A 25,828-nucleotide genomic window follows, 5' to 3' on the forward strand; every position below is an offset into this window, starting at 1 on the left:
CAGTTGGCCTGCTTGAAGATGGACTTACACTATGTGATGATGACACCCTCGTGTTTCACTGTTGTGATGTGCAGTGTTAGTTTTCCTCCATTCATATGTAGAACAAAAAGTTTAATTTTGATGTCATGCATCAATAACTCCTCCTCTTGGTTGGTTCTCTGATTAATGGTCTTCTTGCCCGACCGATTTTACAATGACTGCCATGTCTCTCTCTTAGTTTGCAGTTTTGTTATATTCCTTGTATTTTCAGATGATGGATTCACTCATTCATCTCTCTAAAATATTGGGGTGTTGTTTATTTTTAACCTAACCCTGCTTTAAGCTTCTCTACATTTTTTTCCCTGAGCTGTTGCTGTGTTCCTTGGTCTACATTTTTTTCAATAATGTTCACTAGAAAGCCTCTGAGGCCTTCAAAGAACAGCTGGAGTTATACTAAGATTATATCACACACTGGTAGCTTCTATTTTCTAAACAGAAAACTTTTAAAGTTGCACTAGATTTTATTTGCAGATATAAGAGCAAAGGTTTTAGAAAACCCTGTTTCCCTCCACTTCACAGTGCGTTACTTTGTGTGGGTCTCTCACATAAAATCTGTAGTGAAGTACGTTAAAACTTACATTTGTAACATGACAGCATATAAAAAAGTTCAAGAGGTATAAAAACTTTTCCAAGTAACTGTATTTTGGGACTTGAAAAGTTGTGTTAAACACAGAATACTTTGTATGAGACATCAGATAAAATGACAAAAAGAATCCTTAAAAAGGATTTCATTTTTTAATTCCATAGGACATTTTCAGCTGTATTATTCCGCTTAAACTCGTCGAGATTATTTGGACGTTTACAGCTGAAAAGTCTCATCTTCATCCGTTTGCTAATGCTCTGCTAGGAGAAGAATAAACAAAAATAGTTGTCAGAAGGGAAACAATAGTGCTTTGAGTTCCATGTGATATACGGCCCCATTGTATGCCAGTAGACTTTGTGCTGTGCAGTTGTCTACATCAGGCTTTAATGGGGTTTGCATTGTTTTGGGTGAATGCCGCTTCGTGGGACGTTTTGGGGGAGGAGGGCAACTCAGCACCTTCAGTTGATGCTGGCAACATTTGGAGCAATCTCTGACACACACACTCACATGGCCATGTTCCGCAGAAACATTACCAAAGCCACTCGCACACTTAAGCAGACAGGTACAAGCAGAGGCACAAACACACCGAAGCTCGCTCAGCACAGGCCCAAACTGACAAACATGCAAGCTGAACAACATACGCAGAAGTAGCAGGGCTACACCTGGCTACGCGTAGCATCCTTTCCGAGGATTAATTCAGCACTTCAAAAGAGCAGGAAACAAAAACACTCCAAGCAGAGGAGAGAGGAAGGGGGTGGGGTGGGGGGTAGCTCCACAGCAGACACTGTCAGCTCCAGACGGTGCAGCAGAGGAGGGGAAGATGGGTGGGGTTTTCAGGTGTGCTCACTCCAAGGTGCACAGATCCACTCATATACATTATTTGGTGCAACTGTATTCTTTGTTTCCAACTTTGTGTCTTTAAAAGAAGTGAATGTTTGTTATCTATGGCTAGAGCATTTATTAATTGTAGTCTGTGCCATCAGTGCTTTACTGCAACATGGAGGTTTTTATTTTGTAGCCATTTGAGTGCAGATTTGTTGCTGTGCTTAACGTCGTCGTCCTTTTGTCCAGCCTTCAGCTGTTGGTCTGATGTTCACACGTTTTTCTCTAGAATACGTCGGTAAATAGACTCATGATAATAATAATATAATTTTCCATTGTCAACCTTGCTGAGGTTCTGATGGGCCTTTCACCTCATGGATCATTGCTATCCATCTTAACCTGATTGTCTAATGTGTCCTTTAAAAAAATATTTTCGGTGTTGGAGGATGGTCTCTAAATGGTTTGGAAATGTCCTTAGAAACATTCCCAAATCAATATTCAGCAACAATGCTTTCTCTGACATCAATGAAGATGTCTTTCATTGCTGTTGTGTAAACACGCATCGCTCCAGATTAGCAAATTACCAAAACCGCTTTTCTAGAGATATTCAAACCTATATTATGTATTTCCTTCTTTCAATAAACAAGATAACATGGTGGCTATCAATTAGAAGCACTTAAATACTGGATTCTGTAATGTGGAATACAAATGAACACACGTGCTGCTGTTATTTCTGTTATTTTGGATGCTGTATGACACTATCGTGTCCAAAAATATTCATACTTTTTTCCCCCACATTTTTTCACATTCCAACCATAATCAATATACTTAATTATGATTTTATATAATGGATGCACAAAGAGGTGCAAAAATTGTACAATATATGGTTTTCAAAACGTTCTGCAAAAAAAATCTGAAAAGTGTTGGGTGTTAAATCTAAATTTACCCTCACTTGTAGAATCACCTTTGGTTGCAATTTCATCTACAAATCTTCTAGGAGCTGTCGCTACCAGTTTTGCACATCTGGTGACTGCAATCTATGGTCAGAGTTGTTGTTCTGTAAGGTCTAACCCAGCTTTAATTCTTTTTCAGAATCTAACATTCAACCATTATCTAACATGCGTATCCTTGCAGGGTTGCAAGGGAGACTCAGCATCCAACATATTTTATGCATTATAATCATTCTCCATTCTTTCAATTCTGACAGCTTTCCCAGCATGATACTGCCATGATTATAGTAAAGATGGTGTCTTCAGAGTGACCTAAAAGTTGCATTTCAGTCTCATCTGACCAAAGGATTTTCTGTGTTGCCTACTAAATTAAAAGGGCGTGAAACTATTTGTATTCTTCACTACACCCAAATTTTGGCTTAATTTTTGCTTATTTTTTTGTAAAGGAATATGCAACATGTTCATCTCCATAATTAGTTATAACAATAGACTTTATTTGAGAAATATTTATTTCAGATGTAAATACAATACAAAAAAAATACAGTAGCCTGTTTTTTTTTTTTTTTTTCATTTTATAAATTCAAATAAAATATTGTCATCAGTCCAGTCCAGTAGATGGCGGTATTGCACATCTAAACGTTGCTTGCCAACCATCATAAAAAAGACGAAGAAGCAGAAGACGTCGCCATGTTGTTACACTGCCACGTCAGAGCGTAGGGCGGCTAGGGGAAGCGGGGAAAGTCGGGGTTCTCACGAAATTATTATATTACGAGACATTTTCGGGAAATAACGGCGGGAAACAATGACAAAATACGGTAGTTTCCTGGCCAAGACGGGAGACTTGACCGTCTTGGCCAGGGAGTCTGTCCGTGGTTTAATATACACTTCGTCTGTCGCTCGCTAGGCGCTGGTGGGGTTTAGGGTTTAGGCACTCTGAGTAAAAACTGTTTACACGGGCTTTGGTTTTAGCTTGCCAAGGTAAGGACCACCTGTTAGGGCCTTCATCAGTTTTTCTCGCTGGTTGAGGGCACAAATAGGTCTTTCGGAAGTTTTAGTCAGCGCACTATTTAATTTTATTAAATTGAAGCCGACATGATATTGTCTAAATTTGCACCAGTCAAACACTATATCATAGAACAGACCCAATTGCGTCAACAACCCCGGAGGTGAAAAAATGACGGCCTCCATGGGTGAAAAATATACCAAAATATATATATTATTTGAAGTAATTATGAGATTTGACATATCAAAAACATTTTTTTTACTTAATATTAAAATGACAACATTTTTATTTATTCCAACCATGGATTCGTTTAATATCCTACAATTAAATGCTTTAGTCTTTACATGCAACACCAAAAGAAGATAATTATTCTTTTTATTTTTTATTTTCCCATGAGTTTATTTAGAATTATAGCAAATTTTAGCTTGACTGAGTCTACATGCGTTTAAGATGGTGAACATTTTAGTGTTTGCATGCTGTTGGTATTTCTCATTGCTTGTTTGTGTTTCCGTAGGTGGAGTTTGAATGGCTGCGGCAGTATTGGTTTCAGGGCCAGCGTTACGCCCGCTTCTGCAGCTGGTGGACCCGACCGATGGAGCAGCTGGAGAAGGACTGGAAGCTCATGGAGACCATGGTAAATCGGTTTCAAGACACACTGCTTAGGAAAAAATAGAACAGAAACACTTTGTACACCAAACTACAACTCCTTCCAATTCAGTACATTTTAAAGGAGTACCACCAAAACTATTAAACTGTTTTTACATGTGTTTAAAAAGTCCATTAATTAATATTTGATAATTGATAAGAAGTACTAGATTTATTAATGGTAGTCCTAATTATGAGGATCCATTTACAATAGGTAATTTAAAAATGGTAACATATGGTATACTTTGAATAAATAACTTCTATTAAGTAGTAATAATCAGATTAATATTATTTCTTTTATTAGGCAGTTCAGCCCAAAACTATTCATATCCCTGGCAGATTTTAATGTAAAACTTTACTTATTAAACCAAGAAATGTATTTTTGATAAGAAATGAGGCACTTCCAAAATATAATAATATAATATAAAGAAGTATATTTTAAAAATATTGTTTTCATTTACATTTTTTTTAAATGGCATGTGAAACATTTTAAACCATTGCCAATATTTATTGGGCAAATCTTTATAGGCTCTTCTTGTAGTTGCAGGTTTCCACTGGTATTTAAATGATTTAGATTTTGGTGATGAGCTTCAACTGTAAGCGATCTGCTGTCCAGTGACGCGAGGGAATTAATGGTTTTTAGCTGCTCACCGTGCAAGCTCACGTTGCGGATATACGATTTTTAAAGAAAAAAAAACAGTAGGATTAGAACATCAGATTTACAGTTAAGTCAGTACATAGTAATTATGCTGTTGGTTTATGCCTCCATTAGGTTTTGATTTGAAAAGTTTATCTACTATACTCTTTAATGATATATATATATATATATATATATATATATGATTATGTTTTCCATACCCAGATACGAGAAGCAGCAGGGGGCACTCTTGCATCACTGTAGCAGCTGCTTCTTCAGCGGAGAGCGGAGCTCCTCTTTTCCTCCCTGCAGTCAGTCTCTCTCCCGCTCCTGCTGTCTCTGGGAGCTCTCGGTCTCTGTCAGTGTCGAGCGCTGAGCAGTAATCACATCTAATGCTCAGGCGGGGATAAAGACAGGGGCTGGAGGGGAGAGTGGTGCCTGTGCCGCTGCTGCTGCTTGGCTCTAGCGGCAGGCCCGCTCTGTCTCAGCCAGCCGGAGACCCTGACAGAGAGTGGGTGAGGGGGCTTTAGAGCTCCACCTCTGGGTCCAGAAGAAGTGTGTGATTCGGACCGGTGTTTGGGACAGGGCATTGCTAAAGTGGAAAGTTTCTTGTGTAGGTATTCTTTAGTAATTTTGTGCTTTTCAGTGAAAACTATATATGATACTGTAAATAAAGTTGAAATTCTTTTAAGTAGAAACATAGCACACTTGGCAATATAATTTCTCCAGTATTTTTCTTTTTTTAAAACTTGAAATTACACTGTCATATGTTTATTATAATAAATTAACTTTATTTATGTATTTGCCTAAATAATTTATTTTTGTTACAATGTCAAAAAGCAAAGGCAGCATCTCCTCTGGAGAAAGAAATAGATGTAAAAGAAACACACCAAAAAAAAAAAGGAAAAAAATAATAAATAAAACACTGGCACAGCACACAAAGGTAATGATTCTCTATTGTGATGAAAGACAACATTATTGCTTTTGCTAGCAGTATTTACATACATGCATCGACCTCAGATACGCTGATGAAACAGCACTTCATAAATATGGCTTATAGATTTCTCTTTGGGAGCTTTTGATAGCCGAGGCTTTTCTGCCATTGGATTAAAACACATTTCCCTAAATTACTTTGAGTTATTTAAATAATGGTGGTCTCTCCTGCAGTCCCCTATATTGGCATATATTTTACATTTTGAAGCTGGCAATTGACAGCGCCGTCTAATTTGGTGAAATACGAGTGACCTAGTGTGAGCAGATGCTGTTTACCATTTATTTATTTACATATTTTGGTTGCCTGCGGAGTGGATTTTAATGCGACGCTATTTTTTTTTTTTTTTTAGTCAAATCTGATATCGGTGTGAGTATTTTAAAAAACCAAATACGTGTCTATTTAAATAGGCTTTATAAAATGACACCGTATTGTTTTATATACTGCGCTGTAGCAATAAAAGGGCCTATTGTTTCATCCTGCTAAAATAGTAATACAAACCGCCAGGCTTCCTTGCTTTATTGTCATATTTAGCAGCAGCGTTGTGGGATGCGCTGGGCTGCGTATGCGTTTGTTAGTCTGTATGAAGAATATTGCAATATGGAGAGACTGGCTCCTGTATGTGGATACTGTCTCTCCCTGGGGCTCCCTCTCTGCTCCTCAGCCTGTTGTCATGCAAATGCTCATCCTTCTATTTGAATGACATTCTGATAAAATACATAAATAAATGTATAAAGAAGCAAAACAAAACGAGTCCACCGGCTTGCTGGGCACCTCTGTTTTTTCTTTTTTTTTTTCTTTTATAAGACTCCCGAATAATCTTCAAGTGTACTTCACGTGAGAGCGCAGCATAGTGATAATGTGTATAAAGGTAAAGGTAGGTAAAGGTTGTTTCGGGCAGGTGGAAGAAGGGCAGGAGCTGAAAGGTTTCTATGTTCCCCTGTGATCCGGGGTGCTGGATTGCGTTTAGACCCGCCTGGCTCCGAGCCTCGCGTTCCCCCAGGACTCTGCTATCGTTGGAGTCGTACAATAGTGACATTTCCTTAAACTAGCAACAATGAATGGCCTCTTTGTGAGTCACAATAGGCAGAAGATCTTGGCTCTATGCAGAATATTTTAAATACCTGCGTGGTATTTTTTTTTATCTTTCTTCTTTTCACTGTAGGGGGAGAAGCGATGGCGAGCTCATGAGCACATTTCTCTCTCTCTCTCTCTCTCTCTCTCTTTCTGTTGTCCTTTTTGCTTGTGTGTGTACGCGTGTGTTTGCGTGTGTTTGCACAAGCCATTGATGTTAATGTATGCACTCGGCATGACTTTAATTGATTTAGCAGCTCTGCTTGCGCAGTACAGCTTTTTCCCTAATTTGTCACTTTTCTGACTTCTGTGGCTGCTCATCTCACAACTTCAAAAGCCAGCACTTGCAAAGAGATTTCAATGCACTCCATCTCCTTCTTCTTCTTCTTCTTCTCCTTCTTACTCTCGCTCTTTATTTCTCTAGTTCTCCCTCTTTCTTTTCCTCCATCTCACCATATCTCTGCCCACCCCCCCAGCCCCTTTTCATTTGACAGGAGAGCGAGTCTTGTAGATGGAAATCTTTTCAACGCATATCAAGGAAATTAATCCACTTTCATTATAAACGGGATCCACACTGTTGAATACATTTGTATACTTCAAGACGTACAAAACAGGAAGTGGTGTCGGGGCCGCGTCTCCCTCCGCTCCGTTCACCCAACCTGTCAGTCCCTGTTTTCTGACGGTTTGGTCACAAACAAACTCACTCGTGAGCTACATTATCGCAAAGCTCTCTCTGATTTATAATAGAGGCTAGCTTTTGTACATTTGTGTGTTTGCACAGGGATAATGTTTGGTGACCATTTCAGCCCCCCCGCCAAACTCCTCACTGTAATAACAGTCCTCGGAAACAATTCGGGCTGCTGAGGTGGGTAGCGCTTGCAAATATACGCGGCCTGGCCCGGCCGCCATCAAGAGCTGATTAGGTTATTGAGCAAACGTGCAGACGAGGGGGTGGGTGGAGAGGGTGTAGAAAGAGGGATGGAGAGTCTGTAGAATCGGAGGAGGAGGTGGAGAGAAGTGAGAGAACGTTTGTGTGTGCATGTGTGTGTGTGTGTTGGGGAGGGGGTGGGGTTCAATGTAAATGTTATTGCTGTGTGAGCTCATTTGATCAAAGTCCTGGAAAGGTTAAGCGAATCCAATCTGGTTTTGTATGGCAGAGTGGAGACACAGGCGCTGGGGAAGAAACCCCCAGGACGGAGAATGGATTATCATATTGGCGCTAGAGTAGCAGGGGCCTCCGACGGACAGTTTACTCTGCCTGTAATGCGTTTAGACAGCAATTGGCCTTAATAACCTTTATTGACTTCAGCGGGTCAGTGCCAAGAATCTAATTATCAAAGTGTATCAATTTCGTTGGAGTTTAGAGTTGCACCGCTCAAAATAATTATTTTAAGGTCGGACCGGGGCAATTAATCCCCTCTCTCTTTATTTGATGGCTTTGTAAAACATTATAAATGTTATGGTTTCCCGTTGTGCTAAATAATTCACAGAACATTTTTTTGTGTGCATGCGTGTGTGTAAAAAAAATTTCTAGAGAGCTTCCTGGTCCAGGTGAGGTGGGAAAAAGGCAGTTTTCTTTGTTTTTCTCTCTTTTTTTTTTCTTTTACAGCTGCATGATGCAGCAGATGTTTCCCAGCACTCATTTTTCTCTTTTACTTGCACAGAGTTTTATTCCCACTTTAAATGCACACATGCAACCCAGATTAATTATAAGTGTGAACTAAGCAGTAAACTGTTTAAGGACCGTTTTTATTGCTCATTATGAAGCCATTTATTATCTCTAACATTAAATCACACTGTGTGTATGCGGCATATTGTTTTGCGTTTAGAGCTCTGTCCTCAGTAAATAGGCTTATACGTTTATTTTATTCCGATTCTTTGTGGTTCTTATGCGCTGACGGTGTGTGTGAATGAGCGTGCGAGTGTTGATTTATTTGTAACCATCAGTGTTTCTGTTTGTGTGTCCACAATGTGAGTGTAGGAAGTAAATAGTGGAGCTGCAGAGTAGTTTATCCTTCCCTGACAGCCAGTAAGTGCTCTTACCTGGATAGTAGTCGCTGTTTTTCCCCTTATCGCCGAACATAGACTGGAGGCCCTAATCCACACGTTCATTACTGCGCGGCCTTGTTTATCCACAGCTCTTTATTAGCTTGCTTGCTTTGCCCTATTTAGACAGAGCTGTGTAAGAAAGAAATTACTCTGAGATTATTGTTATTATTCATTTAAAGAGGAAATATATGGCTGATAATACATTTTACATCACACAGCGGCTCATGTTTGGAAGCATGAAAAAAGAAAATGAAAAGAACCAGGAAGAGACGCGTTGAGGCAGAGCAAGAAAAAGGGGAGAGAAGAGGGGAGAAAATGTAGCGGTGCGAAGGTATTTGCAATTCTCTTTGAAGTCCCTATTCAACAGGGTAAGCTGAATTTTTCGGCAGTGCCTGATAGTGTTTCTTCATAAACGCTTAAACCCCTTTAGAGAATTTCCATGGGCAGATATACGCGGTGGCTTGAAGGGAGCGTTTATGTTACCTGGAGCCAGTGCAGCCCGCAGCTTTGTACCTAAAGATGTACACTAGTGTTGAATGGAATCCCGCAGAGGTTTGTCTACGACAGAATCTCACTGCAACATCGCTGTAAGCCGGAGTGGGGAGGGAAAAAAAGGGAAAATGAAAGCCCTGAACAGCTTTAACCCTGTCACAGTATTATGGCTGCGCTCGCATAATAGAACAAAAACACTAGTGTCCATTTTGAGAAGTTTAAAACAGGCATGAGGCGGTATTAGGGTCTCATGGTGTGATGGCCTTTTGTGAAAGATGAACAAAGACACTTTTTCATTGTGATTTTGATATTTATACAGAACAAGCAAAAATGATCTTAGACAGATTTGAGCAAAGCTGTAGAATAAAAAAAACCCACAATTTATTGTTAGTTTAGTTTTATGACATCTGTTTTATAAAAAAAAAAAATTCAGACACTGATTTTCCACCAGAATTCATTTTATTTTATTTCTTTTGTTTTACTAAAGCCAATGTCGTGAAATCTAAAATTTGGAATTCAGAAAAATAAGCCGAAAAACAACTTGAGTGAAATATGGCATCTTATAAAAAAACCCTAATGAATTTTATACATTCATATTCAGTTTTGTTCTTCTGTTCTTTATATAGTAACAAGCTAATCTGTTCAGGTTACCAAGTTGTGCCTCTGGTAACTTGCCAAATGTAGTTAGAGGCTACATTACCTTTATAAGCTTGACAGGCTGAGAATAGAGGAGAGTAAATCCTTATTGTCAGTTTGAGTAAATAATTGCCTTTGGCTCATTATCATACAAATGAAAAAAAAAAAAATATGATTTGGTCTTCCTTCAGCCTGCTGTCTAGCAGTGTGCAGCAATAGGTGGGAGAGGGGTAACCCTGTGCCTTATGTTCATAACTCTGGTTACTTTGTTTGGCACAAATACTAAGAACAGTGTGAAGGCAAATTAGTTTTAAAACGGGCTTGATAGCAGTAACCGGCCCATGTCTAGTTTTTGTTGTATGTAAGGTTTCTTTTTTCCCGTTTACGATTTTGTTTGATGTACTAAAGTAATCTGTTTGTAATTTTGTGTGATTTCTGTAAATAAAGTATCTGAGTTTTTAGAAACTGTTCTAAATCATACAAATAAAATGTATTATTATTATTATTATTATTATTATTATTATTATAAAGCAATTCAGGTTAGGCCAAGTAAAGAATGTGTGAAGAAGTTACTGCAACTGCTGATGTGCCTTATATTTTAGTATTCTCAGTAAAATTAAGGTTATTATTCTGTTGTCAGAATTTGTACTATTTTATTAAAATTTCATTCTTCCAATAACATCATGTCTTAAACGCTGTGTGGGATGAAATTAGTATTTTCTGTCACAATTAATTCAAACCTGACCAAGCTTGTTACACTGCTGCACCTGAGGGAAATATCATCATTATTGACTGCTTGTCTGAATGTAGAAACTGCACAGAAAGTAATGGCGTTTATTTATTTACTTTATTTACTGCCTTAGAATGACGGCTACGTACTGTCGTCACCTTATCTTTTCACTGTTATTGTGAGAAGATTTATTCAAAGTTTTGTCCTCGGAATTGTAACGTCGACAGGATTTTTTTTCCTTTAATTCCGTCTGTGGGCTTCGAAGGCAGCTTGTCTCGTCTTCTTAGAAAACAAATGAGCACTTTACAGAGACTGATCTGCCTTATCCGCTTAGCAGCACCCTCAATCCCTGCTTTTATTTATTTACTCACTTTATTTACTTGCTTATTCATTTACTTACCTCTGTATGGATTTGGTTTGATTTCTTCCCCCCTACCCGTAGCCACTCTCCCTCCCTTCCTTTCCTCTCCTCATCCTTGGCCCCGATCAGCAAGATAAGCCTTCAGAGGAGGGGGAGATAACATCCATTAAAGTGGTAAAGAGGACTTATGGGGCAGCCCAGATTAATCACTGCTCACTTTAATCGCATTCAGTGCGGACGGCGGCGTTGGCTGCAGGGCTCAGCTTCTTCCTGTGTCATACCATCAAAAAAAAGAGAGCAAAAGAGAGATGAAGGATGAAGTGTGTGTTTGTTAAAACATGCCTTGATGGGGGAGAAAGTATAAAAAGATGAAAGAGATATTTCCGAACATCTCACAGCAATGCCCGCCCCTCTTCTACCTGACGAGAGACGCTAATGCTAACCAGCATTTGACATATAATTATGGCTCTACTTTGATCCAGGTGTAATTGTTTACTCCTCTCACAGGCAATCATGTCATAGAAGTTTAGCAAAAGACATTGCCATTGACAAAAGAAAACATCCTTATTTGTCATTAAGACAAGAAATTAGATTTCATGTACATATTTATGTAATCATTTTACACATTAAAAATATAGCGTCTAGCTCAGGGATAGTTGCAGTGTCTTGCAATAATATTTTCCCATTTTGTCTCGTGATAGCCTTCAATCGAGGTGACGTGGTAACACAAAGTGGTGCATAATTGTGATCTTGGCCTAAAAGGGGACACTTGGTTTCTAAAGTATTTTGACACATACAAAAATTTTATTCTGATACCCTTTAATGAAATCTGGGCAACCAAATGTCTTTAAAACTGACCTAATAAATATGCCCATCATCTGTGCAAAATGTTACCATCAATATCTTTGAGTGACATACTTAGATGTTTGTTCGACAACATTAGGGAACCACCTGCTTCATGAAGACCAAAGCGCAAACCAGAGATGCTAACATTCTGAACAGGTAGTGCTAGGTTTTTTTTAAGCACTGCGGTCTATGCTAACAGGCCTAACAAATAAAGAACCAAATGACAAAATAGCCACTATGGTAACACCAGAGAGTCACAGTTTAGGTGAGATAATCTGTTTAAAAGACAAGTATTCGTTGTTCTTGCCTGCATGGAAGAGTAGTAAGATTGTTAAATTGGTGTTAAAGAGCCATAAGACGCTTCACAAGCCTTTAAGGGAGACAGAAGGCATTTCAAGGTGCTTAGTTAGATGAGACCAAAATTATCCTTCTTTGTCTACGTGCTATGCTGGGTGAATAATTGTACACTCTTAACTCACCGTCACCAGGGTGAAGCAAGGTGATGGCAACGCCATATTATGGTGATGGAGTTAAATACTGGGTGGTCCTGGAAGAAAACATGTTTGAGTCTGGAAAATACTTGACACGGAGGCAGTAGTTCACCTTCCAGGAAAACAAAACAAAACTAACAAAAAAAAAAAAAAAAATCAAGGCTCTAAACATGCAGCCAGAGTAACAGTGTAATGATTCAGATTAAACACATTCATGTGGTGAGCAGGCCCTATCAAATACAAAAGTGAAATCCAAATAAAAATATGTTGAGAATTGAAAAATATATTTTCACAGGTGCTCTTCAGCTAGTAAGACTGGAAGTATTGTGCAATGAAGATTTACAAAGTTGGTGAGACACAAACCTTAAGACTTGGAACTAATGGCTGCAAATGGTAGTTTTGCACTTTGAATTTTAAGCTCTTCATTAGAAGAAAACCATTTATCATTATTATTACACTTCACAGCTAAGCACTACTTTGCAAAGTAATGCTTCTATATATAAAGTTTTTGGTTGCAACCTCCAAATGAGCTCTGCAAGCCAAACTGAACACAGATACAGGTCTGCAATCCAGAGCTCTGTATATTCTCTTAAACAAGTCTTTTAAATCCAAATCTGAATTTTAATCAGCTCCCGTGGTTGCCATTTTTATTATTGTTTATCTCCAGCTCAGATTCATCTCACATTTATTTCCAGAGCCCCTAATCACAGCTGCTGTCTCTGAGGGCTTTATTTTACCCACACAGTTGAAACAATAAATGAAACCAATTAATGAAAATCAAAACAGCCCACCCCAATTGTAGATCCCCTAAAAGTGGAAGAAAAACAGTTAAAGCCTAATTAGGGACAAAAATAGAAGATAGGTGTTAGCAAGGTAATCCGTTTTTTGGTATTGTTATGCACCAGTGAGCTCAAGATCCAAAGATAAACTGAATACACTTCTGTGCACCAGTCATAAAACAAAAAGGGGTTGGCCATTAATAAGATGACCACTAATCAAATTAGTCAACTGATTTCTTCCAGATTATTTTACTGTTTTTGATCTTAAGATGTCCCAAAATACTGCTTTTGAGTTTATTATTGTGAGTAGCTTAAGCAGAAACCATTTAGAGAACCAACCAAGACCAGGTATAATTTATTCCCTATAACACAAATCTTTTACCTTACTAATGTTTGTGTCAGATTTGTATGTAGTAAAAATGCATTTTCAGCTACATTTTATTGGCATCCAGGATAAAGATAAGTAAAAAGGCTAAAGGTGAATAAATTGGGCTCCCAGTTTGTAATTTACAACTTTCTGTTTTAGTGGGCTAGTCGCTTGACTGGATTATGATCCATGTTTATCTTGCACGGTTAGCAGAATTGCAAAGGAGGTAAAAAAATAAAAAATAAAACGTCCAAAACCTGTTGTTAAAGAATGCCATCTTTCCATATCAAGTCATTGTGATAACCATTATCCATCCGTCCTACCATCACAACGGTAAACGTGGAATTTGTTGAACTCAACTAAGACTTTATCTGGAAGTAGGAGCTTTGTGAATGTGTGTGGAATTATGAACTATTTGAAATAACAAGAGAATTTAAGTAACAATTGAACAGAATTACTTAGTGATACTTGATATTGGCAAAACAGCCAATATCAATTTTTACAGCTTCTTGCAGTGTACAACTGGAGTGCACCACCTACATCAGTGTCTCTGTCTGTTGTCATAAACACCATGCAGTCTTCTCATATTGGCCAATAATCACACTTCTGACTGCCTGAAAGGTCAAATGTTTGGAAGCAGTAGCAGCTTGGCAAGCATCATCATAAATAAAAGTTCTCAGCAAATATGAAACGATAGTAAAGCTGATGCTGTAAACAAGATGATGGTGTACATTAAAGAGGAAATCCAAGGAGCATTGAGTGAAGTTCTTGTCAACGCCTTTTCAAAAGAAGGCTTGTACAGCACAAGAAGCACAGCACACTTGAGATCAAACTGAAGATCTTTGTTCTCTAGTAAAACTCTGTAAAAAACATTTTTTTACAACTGTTTTCTTTTTCAACTGACAGTTCTCTGTTTTTACATTAACAGTTACATTTCTGGCGTTCAGAGTGTCCATCCTTGCGCAGTGAAAGGCCATTGCTATTCCTTCTCTGCAAAAAGAGATCCGATGTGTGGTGTTAAATGGGTGAGATGTAGGACATTGTAATTAACGCTAGCCCTTTAGCGAGCCCCGCCTCACTCAGCTGGGAGCGCCCGATATAGCAGTCATTAATTCCTATTTGTGCGTAATGAGAGGGTCATGTTGGAAGTAATGAATTACTCTTTTATTTGGGTGAAAGCTGCAGGGCAGCATCCTCTCCTGGCTAACAGTCTCATAAACACCTTTTAGCCGCTCTCATCAGCCTCCCTGGCTGAGAACCATTCACACGTGCACATACACACAAAACATAATGAGAGTGAAAAGCACCTGGGTGAATGTTTCAAGAAATTTGGTATTTGGAGATGTGAGTATTCTGAATCTAAAACAAAATTCATTTAGATTACAATCTATAAGTGAAGTATGTTTGTTTAGGGGTAACTATTCAAGAAGCATTCTGTGATTAAAAACCACCTACATTAATTCAGTTTTTTTGCTTTTCTGCCTTTCCAGAACTGATAAGCATCAGAATTGATAAGCAGGCTTGATCTCCCTGCTTTTTGTTGTTTAGTAATGTTTTCAAAGAACAGATTGTTTGAAAAATCCTTTGGGGTTTGTTTCCAAATGCTGATTAGATAAAGCACACTTGCAATAAAAGTTGGCCACCAAACATCATTCTTATTAGCGACTCTTTTGAGGAAAGATGAAACTAAAAATACAACCACAGAGAGCCAACACAGACACACACAAACACAAAAAAGTTTGATCTGTTTGAGCTCTTGGATGTGACTACACTGTATGGCAGATTTTTGATTTATTTCAATAATAACATCCATGAAGTAACTCAGTCCAACGAGTACCATATTCAGTTTTAATTCCTTTTACTTAATTAGATTATATCAGCGTTCTCTCAGATCTTTGAAGAATGTATACGGCTTTGTTGAACAGGCATTATTAAATGTAAAAGCTTTTAGTGTGTGAGATTTTCATGCCAGACTGTAGTAGACAGTACGCATATGTGAGTTCCTAATCCAGTTATATTTAACTGCTTACTAATGTGTGCCATTGTCTGCAACTCAACAACCAAAGCTGTGGAGGGGTTTAAATAATGCAGTGAAGCACTGGATTTATTTACACAGGAAAACTGCAGATGACAGATTTTGATTGAAAAGTAAGATTCAGAATTCATGAATTTCTTATGTGCAAAAAAATCTATAGATCAGCAATGCTTGATTGCTCCTGTGCTGGAATTGGCTTCTTAAAAATCCCACCAAAGATGTTGACTGTTAAGGCTTCTATAGGAACCTCTAGGATCTTTTTCTCATCCAGGCCTTGCTTGACATTACCGAGATTTAATTTGTCAACTGAAGGCTCCTAGAGCCTCTTAAACAAGGCGTGTTTTTTCTAGGAATCAATGAAGCCAGGTACACCATCAACAGAGTAACTCTTTGCACAGATATACTGGTGGTCCACGTTAGCAAGCAAATACATTTTGTTTCTATCAATTCATAATCAGTTGTTATCATTCCATAAAGTTGTCTCTGGACTTCAGTCTTATATTTTTTATTCAAGTTATGGGGTCCAGCAATGAAGTCATTACTTATTTAGTTTACGTTTTATAGTTGCTGATGAAGGACTTGTACCAGCATTCATCAGATCATCCTATAGATATCTGGCATTGAGATAGTAATGGCATTTTGTTGTGTAATTTGCTAAACACCCATTTGTTCAGGGAGGTTTGCAAACATTCCCTATGTTTTAAACAAGGCCCTTCTCTGATGTGACAAAATGATCTCTCTTTCTCAGCATTTGTGAAAAATGCTTTTGTTTTACTAATTACTTTGAATGCTGTCATGGGAAACTCCATTTGGTTAGTGATGCAATCCTAGCTTTGGTTAAACCAGGTTTCCCTTATAAAATGTTGCTCACCCCTCGTAGTTTTAAGAGACTGCACAGTATGTCATGGCACGGAACCTATAATTTTAGAGATCCCAATCTGCTGCACTTAAGATACAGTCACTCTTTTTTACTGTACTGCTATAGCTAATTCACATTTGATGTAAGACATGACATTTAAGAAGGCCTGTAAAATCTCACTACTCCTGCCAGATGCTAAAACTGAAGAATCACTACTTCCCAGAACCCACGCAGTCTATCAAAACTTTGTTAGCTGTGCATTTCTGCCCCGGCGGGCATTTCCCCCTCTTCTAAAACCAAATTCTTCTATGTGAGCATGTCAAGATGGATGGAAACTCATTTTATTGGTTTAGCATTTTTGAAGACCTGATGTATGGTGCAGTGTGAGTAACACTGTAACTCTTGGGCTTAAAAAGACTGGCTTTGGCCCCAGTCAGCAAAAAGCTTTCTACTGGCAGGAGAATGAGGCACTGATCGCAATCTGCTATCTAGCTGGAATCTAGACTCAGCTTTCATAAACTGAAAGAGAGAAAGGGGGGTTTTAAGAGAGCAGAAGGTGCTTGAGTGTCGCGCTCATCGCAAACATCTCTGTCCAGCTCTGTCTTTATTGTCCTGAATTAGTCAAAGGGCCTCTCAAAGCTTCACTGTGATGGATGGATTGCGCATTCAAGCCAGTCCGCTCAGGAGGTTTTGCACTATCCTTTTTTCGCCCTCCTGGAAAACTCATTCACGCTAGGACCTATGTGACTGAGCCATTAAATACAATTGAATCCACATCCGTTCATGATAAGTCAGAGACAAAAACTTGTCCAAAAAATTAAGTACAAAAAAACAGGATGCAAACTTTTTATGTGATTTTTGTGGGTGCGTTGGATTGCAACCTGACAGCAGATTTGCCTTTTCTTCTCACACCAAAAGAAAGCGGCACAAAAGCCTGTGAGTTCTGCTTCATTTGACCCTGTGCAAAGCATATGTCCGTCCATCCTGCTCGTATTCTGCCCAAAAGATGGACTGCCGTAAGGGTCAAAGAAAGCGTCCCTGCCCACTTGAGTGTGTTACAAAGCCTTCAAACAAAATCACATGTCAGGGGTCTCTCCTTTTCGGGTCTGTCTCTATTTCTCCCCAACCCTTTGTCACTTCAAACAAGTTGCTCTGATGTTTTAGACACATTTTTCTAATGTTTTACACTCCATATAATCTGCTGTGTTTTGCGAAGCCCATTTTACTAGCTGACGTAATTGATGGCGCCCAAGACCCTGCAGAGGTCAACGCGGTAGAAAGGCCTTGGTTTCTGTCACCATGGAGATGGCAAGACCACATCAGCACACTCACCGTTACCCTCTCACAAAAGCACATACACACATGCTCACACAATAATAATAACTACAATCCCCTGGCATCCATCTCAGGTTCTGAAGATAACTTTTTTAAAATGAACAAAGAAATGAATATATAGTCTTTGAATATAATATTTGTTATGATCAGTGTGGGTGTTAAAAAATTTAGAAAAATACCCAACCAAAAACAAAAATGTTATGTTAGTTTCTTTGCATCTAGGAAAGCAGTTTTATTCACGATTTTACAAACTCTCCATCATTTTGCCCATGTGGTGTAAAGCCTTTTTAATGAGATGCCAGAGAAAGTGGTTGTTATGTGGAGTCTATAGCAGCAGACCACTGCTTCTCCCAAATAATATTCCGTGTATATATATTGAGAAATTCTGGAACTGATATCTTTTTTTCACTGATGTTTATTAAAATTCTTGTTTTTATGTATATAGGATAACAAGATTTTTGTGGAATTTTAAGAGTTAAAGACCATCCCTTGTTGGTATGATAAAAAAAACTGTAGCAACAAAGAGGAAATAAACATATCTAAATGAATAATACTTTGTGGTATCAAATTTTGATAATAATTTGTGCTACTTCAAAATCTAAAAACCCTGACTCTAAATCTAACCACTGCAAGTACATGCCTATAACTAATCCTAATGTAAATTTAATTCAATTCAATTCACACCTTGGTCCCAAAACAGCACTCCTTTCTACGGGGTCTGGGTTTTGGGCCCCATAAGGAGCAATGGGTTCTCACAATGAGGTATTTGTGTGAAAAATGAGCCTTACAGTGTGAGACATAGTAAACACACACATTCACACACATACAGAGCACATCCGCTCGTACATTATCAACCAATCTCTGGGAAGTAGAGTAAATTTAATTTCAGATATTCCCCAAATTTCGAACGATCTACGATCTTGTGACAACAGGCAGATGGCAGAACTAATGTACATACAGTTACCCACACACCTTTTTTATAACTGTGGTGTTGTGTTACAGAAAAGGGAACGTGGTGTAAGCGTATTTCTTTCCCAGATACTGTAGTTGTTCCACCGATAAAGAGCACAAAGTAACTCTGCGGTGGAAGGAAGCAAACACACACAGCTCCCTTGTTCAGACTGGAAATGGCCTTGACAGGATCACAGCTCCCCTGTTGTTTATATCAGTGAGCAGAAGCTATCCATTACCCAGAGCAAGGTGCCTGATGCCTTTTTTCCCACTGGCGGTCAAAGTGATATTGGTTTCCTGTATTAAAAGGGAGAGGAAGATGCAGGCAGCTGTGAATCTGCTAAACTCCCACTCCCAAAGCCAGTGAAATCAGGTGTTGGAGCACCTGGTCGGAAATGGTGGCAGAAGTCCACATTGGTGAAGTGGTGACCTGTTAAATGTGCAAGAAGAGATTGAGTTATGGAAGAATGTTGCTTGATAAAATAAAACAAGAAAGCTAAATCAGCATTTTACTGTAGATAAAATTTGAAATGGTCTGAGGGAGTCCAATCAAAAATAATAAAAATACTCATTGCAGTAGGTGGTGCAACAACTGTGTGTTTTATAAAGAAGGTCCCAAACATAGGTACAACTGTGCTAACCTAAAGACACTTGATAAACAGTTGTAGCTTGTATTTGTTTTAACTCTGTTTACCTTTTAGTCCCATACAGCATCTTCTGTCCAGCATCTGGAGTTTGATAAAAGCAGAGTCAAAGCAAAGCCAGACAGATGAGAAAAAAGCTCAGAAATTAGGAGTAGCTATGCATAAAGTGGGCTTCATTATTTCTAAAACGTGTGTCACACTATTGTGTTTCTGCATTGTGAATAAATATTTGCCCTATTGCAGATTTCACACTTCAGGGACCAAAGAAGTTCAAAACTGTTTTCAAATGATGATTTCAATTATTTCAATTAACATAAGTTAATTTTCAATATCACTCTGGCCCAGTGTGTGGAAAAGGTAATTTACTCCATTGTTAAATTGTGAATTATTTGTGATTATCCAGACAAATATGTTCAGTTTGGTGATCCACATTTAGGCCTGATTACCATCATACCTGAAGAATCAAGAAGTTGCTTAAGTAGAACCAGTCTAACGACCGAAAATAGGCTGAATATTTTCATTAAAAATATTAAAAACAAAGTTGGGGATATCCATCAGCTTGGAAAGGGTTTCAAAACTATTTCTTATGATTGGGACTTCACTGAACCAAACTGAGAGCCACTAAACACAAATGGAGAAACTGAGGTGAAACTACAGGAGTGATTGGTTCACCAAAATTGCAATGTAGCCTGGAAGTCACAAAAACCTAACATTTAAGCAGCGTTTCATAAGAAGAGCATCATACCAGCAGTCAAAGTGGTGTCATATAAATAATAGAGTTGTGATTCTGGCTTCTTTATGGTCATCAATTTCTTACTTCACGTCGAAGCAAAGTTGGGTAATGCAACAGGGCAAAAACCTGAAGCATACCAACAGGCCCACCGTTGAACAGCTCAAAAAACAACAAAAATGTTTTCGAATAGTCTATTCAAAGTTTAAACCTAAATCTGGTTGAGATGCCAAAACATTATCTTAAACAGTCTGATCATGCTTGAGGTAGTAATATTACACAGAGCAAAGGTGGCAGTAAAATCAGTTTTCTGACACGTTCTTTAGCTGTGTCTTCATGAAGTGTCACGAAAATACAGATGAATTATAGTCTGAGACATAGAGATGCTCTTTGGATATATCCAAAGAGTGACCGTTTATTGATCAACTTTTGTCCAGAAATCTCTTATTAAATGAGTTATTACATAGTTTAATTTTGAGGTTTGTGAGCATTTGTGGCCTGCAAATGCAGAAGATTTCAGAGAGATTCAGAGTACTTTGGGTTTCTTGACAGTCTTTTATGAAAATCACCTCATGCATTCCATGGAGGTGTTGATTGCTTCCAAAATACTCTGCTAGTCAGCAAGTAGGTAAGTTTTATGGAGTGCAAACTTTCAGTGCCTGCACATATCTTTTTGTTTTAACAATACTGCCTTCAAACTAGTTGGCCATTATGTAATCAGAGACAGCTATTCTGTGAAGCTTTACATCATGTTGCACTCTGTGTGCAGCAACAGTCCTCCCATTGTGTTATTCTGTGTTGAATGAGTGACACGTTGTTATACGATAGAAATGCGATGGAATAGACAGATGCTTGTTGGTGTTAAGATACAGTCCTGACTCGAGGTGTTAGTGAGCTGCCCCAGGCTGCCCTCCAGCCAGCCTCCGCTTGGAACATTATCATCACTCCAGCTCTCTCCACAAGCGAAAACACCACCTTTGCTTGCCTGCGTGTTTGTTTACCTACTCTGCCTCTGCACAGGAACGGAAATGTTTATGCCGACGTTGTAGCAAAATAGACAGAGCTCAGTTTGGGGGTCTGGGAAACGGGGATGGAGGTACCGAGGTTCCCCTTGTCCTCTGATTCACCTCGGGCCGTGGCCAGGGTCAGCGGGACATCTGTGGTCAGCACTGGGCTGATAGAGGTGGACTGTGAGGACAGCTACTGTCATCGAGGGGTAAATAGAAGTAAAGAAGGGGCTGATTTGTGCTAACATAAGCCCAAAGATAAAGGACTGAGGTCTGGCTTTGGCTGGGCTTGACCAGTAAACAAGCAGTGGGGTGCCTAAATGGCCTGGGGATCAGCCTGGGGCTAAACCTGAAGGCCTCTCTCAGCACTGAGTCCTTTAAACAGAAGATCATACGTGCGCACGTTCTGACACGCAATCACACATGCACACGAGAGGGCCCTCTACTGCAGACACACACAAAATTAAATGCAAGTCCATGCTCACTAAAATTAAGCATTGAGCAGTCATTGAGAAGGAAGAAAAAAGCGTGTGCATGTAGTACTTTCCAGAAGTGTAAAGTCATTAATGATGTCCTTATATTTTATATCCAAGGATGTTTTTTTCTGTCATTTTCTGTGCACATTACCACATTAACCTCATAAACACATAACTGACATTAAAAGTCTCCTAAACTCTTAGAATAAAACAGGGTTGTATCCTCATGTGACAGACAACTTAACACAAAACAATTTTAAATCATATATTTTTTCTTTAACACAGTAATAAGCAGCATGCGGCAAGAACACAGCTTACTCGTATTCCTTTTGATGAACTTTAAAAGCTTTAAAAAAATACCTCAAGTTGACCCAGATTGTTTTAATAGAATTCAACTTTTTTCATTCTTGGGTCTTTTTCTCTCATCTTTTTCTCAGAAATACACTATTTATGGACTGCTGGTCAGGCAATTTAAGGGGGAATTAACCACTTTGATGCATTCATCTTTAGCCAAAGTATTGGCAGTTTATGTCAACGTGGTGCATTACCAAGTCCTGCTGGGAAATGGAATCACCACCTCCATGAATATTGAGCAATCTCTGTTTCCACTGTGGCTGCCTATGTGCTCAATTTATTTATGGCTTCACAATCTTTTCAAGCATGCATTTTTTGCTGTTGCTTCAACCTCAGTCAACTTAGTTTTTATGTTTCTCCACTCTTTCTCCGAACTCTTTTGGTGCTTTCTAGATTGATTAAAAAATTGTACTTTGGTCAACATTTCAGTCTTTGAGTAAACCTAGGTTTGACTTTTCCAATGTTGCTTTTGGTTCATGACTAACTACACACCTGTGAGTGTTGTAGGCCTTGTCCTGAATCTGATCTGACTCTTGTGACTCTTCACTAAATTCTAAAAGGGACTTTGCTTTATGGTTCTCTCAAGGTTGCTTGTGCACCTTTTCTGCCACATGTTTTCCTTCCACTCAATTTTCCAATATATGTAATACTCTCATCTAGAAGGATAAACTGGACAAGAATTAACTCAGCAATATACCAGGTGATTGTCCTTAAATTAATATTTAGTTTTAAATAATGTTTTTTGGTCTGTTCCAACCTTCTGTGAAGCTGATTTTTGAGTTTTCATTAGGTGTGAGAAATAAAAATCAAAATAAACTGTAAACTGTAAACATTTTTTCTATACTAAATCCGGTTTATATTTTTCTCACCTCGAAATTCTAAATAACAAAACGTATTTTCAAAAACTTAAAAACATGACCAGAGTTAAAAGTTCAAATAAATACATGTTTGTAACACAAGATGGTAGGCACTGGGCAAGCTGCAATCCCTCTGAACTATGGAAGCTCAAGGAGTGCATTGACGAAAAAAAAAAAAATCTGGATTTTTACAAAATGAAATCGTCACTATACAGGAAATGTGATTAATCAATGAAATCGATTTATAGCCCACTCCTAACAGTTATGGGTTTGGGCTGATGTCTTGTCAACATTTTTCTGTTAATCATATACCTCAGCTTTTATCCACCGTGTTTTGTTAATCCGTCCTATTTCCGTTCATCCTGTTTTAACTTTGAAATGAGTTGGAACAAGATTGGAATCACACAGGAGCAGGTTTCAGATCAACTGCGAATCACTTGCTCTGCAGCGTTTCAAGGGAAACGCTGATGGGGCATCACAAAGGCGGCATGGCAATGTGATGTCTACCAGCTGGGGTTGTGATACAGTCTGAATGCACTTTGTGGTACTTTCTCAGCCCGTCACTCATCCCAGGAGGACAGAGTTTGATCCAAACTGAAAGACACAGTTTGCAGAGGGAGTACAGCCGGCCCTTCCTCCTCCTGGTCACTGTAATCTTTGGTGTCTCCTCCGAGTTAGGTGTAATCATTCACACACCGCTACGTGTTTTGACACCTGTCCTGCGTGGTGCAGAGGGAAGTAAGCATATTACTCGTCTCCTTTGGAAACACGCACGCAGACAATCAAAGCCATCGTCACATGAATTAAGACAGACAGGTGGATTGTCAGAAAGGGATTAAAAAAAGGTGGAGAGGAAGAAATGAAGGTTCTCTCATATTGTGGAGTATTTCTGAAAGGAAGGTTGGATGACTGGGTTGGGGAGTCACTGTTAATGGGAAGAAATGAACATGCCTGACTGGTGGATGTGACAGGAAGAGACTGTTCTTAACAAGGCGTCAGAGTCAGTCACAGTTACAGATCCATCACTTCTCAGGCTCGGCTAAGGGGGGAGGCATTTAAGGATATTCAGAGCGGGAGAAAATGTGTGACGGGTAAAGAGGAAGAGGGATTTGAGTGCGGCTGACAGCGCTGCATTTAATTTGGGCTGCCAGATCCTTTTTCGTTTGACTCCCTCTCTACCAGCTTAGAGGCTGCGGAAGACTCGGAGGCGAAGGTTTGCCAGGATGTCTCTGATTAGCAGTGATGTGCCACGTCACACTTTAAGCTGGCCTGTAATTCATGTTCAACAGGGGGATACTCACACATTACACTGCGCTGTGCAGGACGCGATTAATTGACTCACACTCTAATATTGGGTGTAATTTGCCCATCCTCTGATGTGAAACTGACTTTATACTAGACTTACTGTATGCTGCCGTCCCGAGGATGTTATAATTGAGTCTCAGCTCAGAGCTGTGTAATTTCTACACTGAGAATAGAAGCTCAAGGGTTGTATGAATCACTTCAGGTTGTCTTTCCACCTAATTCCATGGTCTTGAACATTTAGGCTAATATTAATTACAGCCAGATAGTTTGGATGTTTTAGTAGGATGTAGAGGTGTCATTTCTCTGTTCCCTGTTTTTAAGATCACGATTGCTGCTTTTACACGTATTTCTCTTAAAATCTATTTTACATCTTTTCAGACCATGCTTTTCCTGGCTACTGTGGAAGAGGAAGGCCAAGCCGAGGAGCGACGGAGGGAAATGGCCGAAACCCTGCTGTCTGCCCTGACAGACAGGCACCAGCAGAGGCAGACATGGAGAGACAGGTAACACCATGTATCTTGAATTTGGTCCCAGACACTCTACTCTTTAGGCAGATAAATAGGTCTGTGTCAAATCTGAAGAAGACAATGATATGCATGTTTAAAAGTAATACAGGGGCTGCTGTGGAGGCGCAGGTGTACAACCCACATATGAAGACCTTAATCCTTGACGTGGCTGTCGCAGGTTCGATTTCCAGCCTGACGACCTTTGCCGCATGTCTTTCCCCTTCTGTCATTACCCACTTTCCTGTCAATTCACTAGCCAATAAAACCTTTAAAAAAAGTAATCCGGAAAACTGAAAAAGTTTGGACAAATAATTTTTTTCTCCAAAGTCCAAATATGTGTTCTTTAGGTTCAAATTAAGCAAACATTGTATGTTTGTGTTTGTTTGTTTTCTATATTAAGTTTTATGCACTAATACAGAAAGATTACAAGGATTTGTCCTCATAGTATAAAACCCATGAAATAATATAGCTCCTTAACTTTTTAGACTGGATATTTTGTCAATCAGTGAGTAAAAAGAGGAACTTAGTTGATTGCAAAGGAGTCTAAAAAGCACAATTTTCAGTTATTTGAAAACATTTTTTGATTGTATACTATATATTGAGGTTATATCAAAATGTGACAATATTGCTGACAAAGTGGAGCCTGTCTTAGGAAGCACTATTTAGTTGATGTCAGCATGTTACTTGATCTTAAACAAGTTCACCCTCCTTTGAAGTAAGAAAGGAAGAAGTTCCTCAGTTGACCTGTTGTATTGACTGAGTCAACTTGTCAGGTTGGTTGAAAAAAAGCTCAATTACACAGGGATTTCTAACATGGCGTTACCATTTGTGTTGTAATATTTAGTTTTTTGAGGAAATAAAAAGAACTAACAGACAAGACTCAAACCATTTGATAACTTGAAAAATGATCCATGCAGTGACTTGCTTGCAACAGTAGAATTGGTGGAAACAGAGTGATGGGTTGTCGTTGACAGGAAAGGGGTCTTTCATTGTTTTTCAAATTATCCTTTGCTGTGATTTTTTCCTTTTGTGGCAGTGTCATGATGTCAAGTGTAGGCCTGTCACGATAACAAATTTTGCTGAGCGATTAATTGTCTAAAAAATTTTGCGATAAACGATAATATTGTTTCAAGACCTTTTGACACTGATTTAATGAAATGCGATTTCCTGCCATAGATAGATACACTTTATTTTCAAAAGAACACATAACACTGGAACTGATAAACTAAATAAAAAAAACAACGTACTTGAATAAAAACTAAACATCATAAAAT

General features: G+C 38.8%; 1 protein-coding gene across 1 annotated transcript in view; it reads left to right on the plus strand.

Moving 5' to 3' along the window:
* Positions 1-25,828, plus strand: part of fto (FTO alpha-ketoglutarate dependent dioxygenase) — a 159,085-nt gene that overhangs the window by 39,475 nt on the left and 93,782 nt on the right. Inside the window, exons 7-8 of the mRNA XM_015031929.1 lie at positions 3,912-4,031; positions 24,427-24,551. Coding sequence (XP_014887415.1) covers positions 3,912-4,031; positions 24,427-24,551 — 245 coding nt within the window. The remainder of the gene's footprint in view (positions 1-3,911; positions 4,032-24,426; positions 24,552-25,828) is intronic.

This window comes from Poecilia latipinna, unplaced genomic scaffold, assembly GCF_001443285.1.
Source record: "Poecilia latipinna isolate Pla-1442-1.1 unplaced genomic scaffold, P_latipinna-1.0 Scaffold223, whole genome shotgun sequence".
NCBI classification, from domain to species: Eukaryota; Metazoa; Chordata; class Actinopteri; order Cyprinodontiformes; family Poeciliidae; genus Poecilia; species Poecilia latipinna.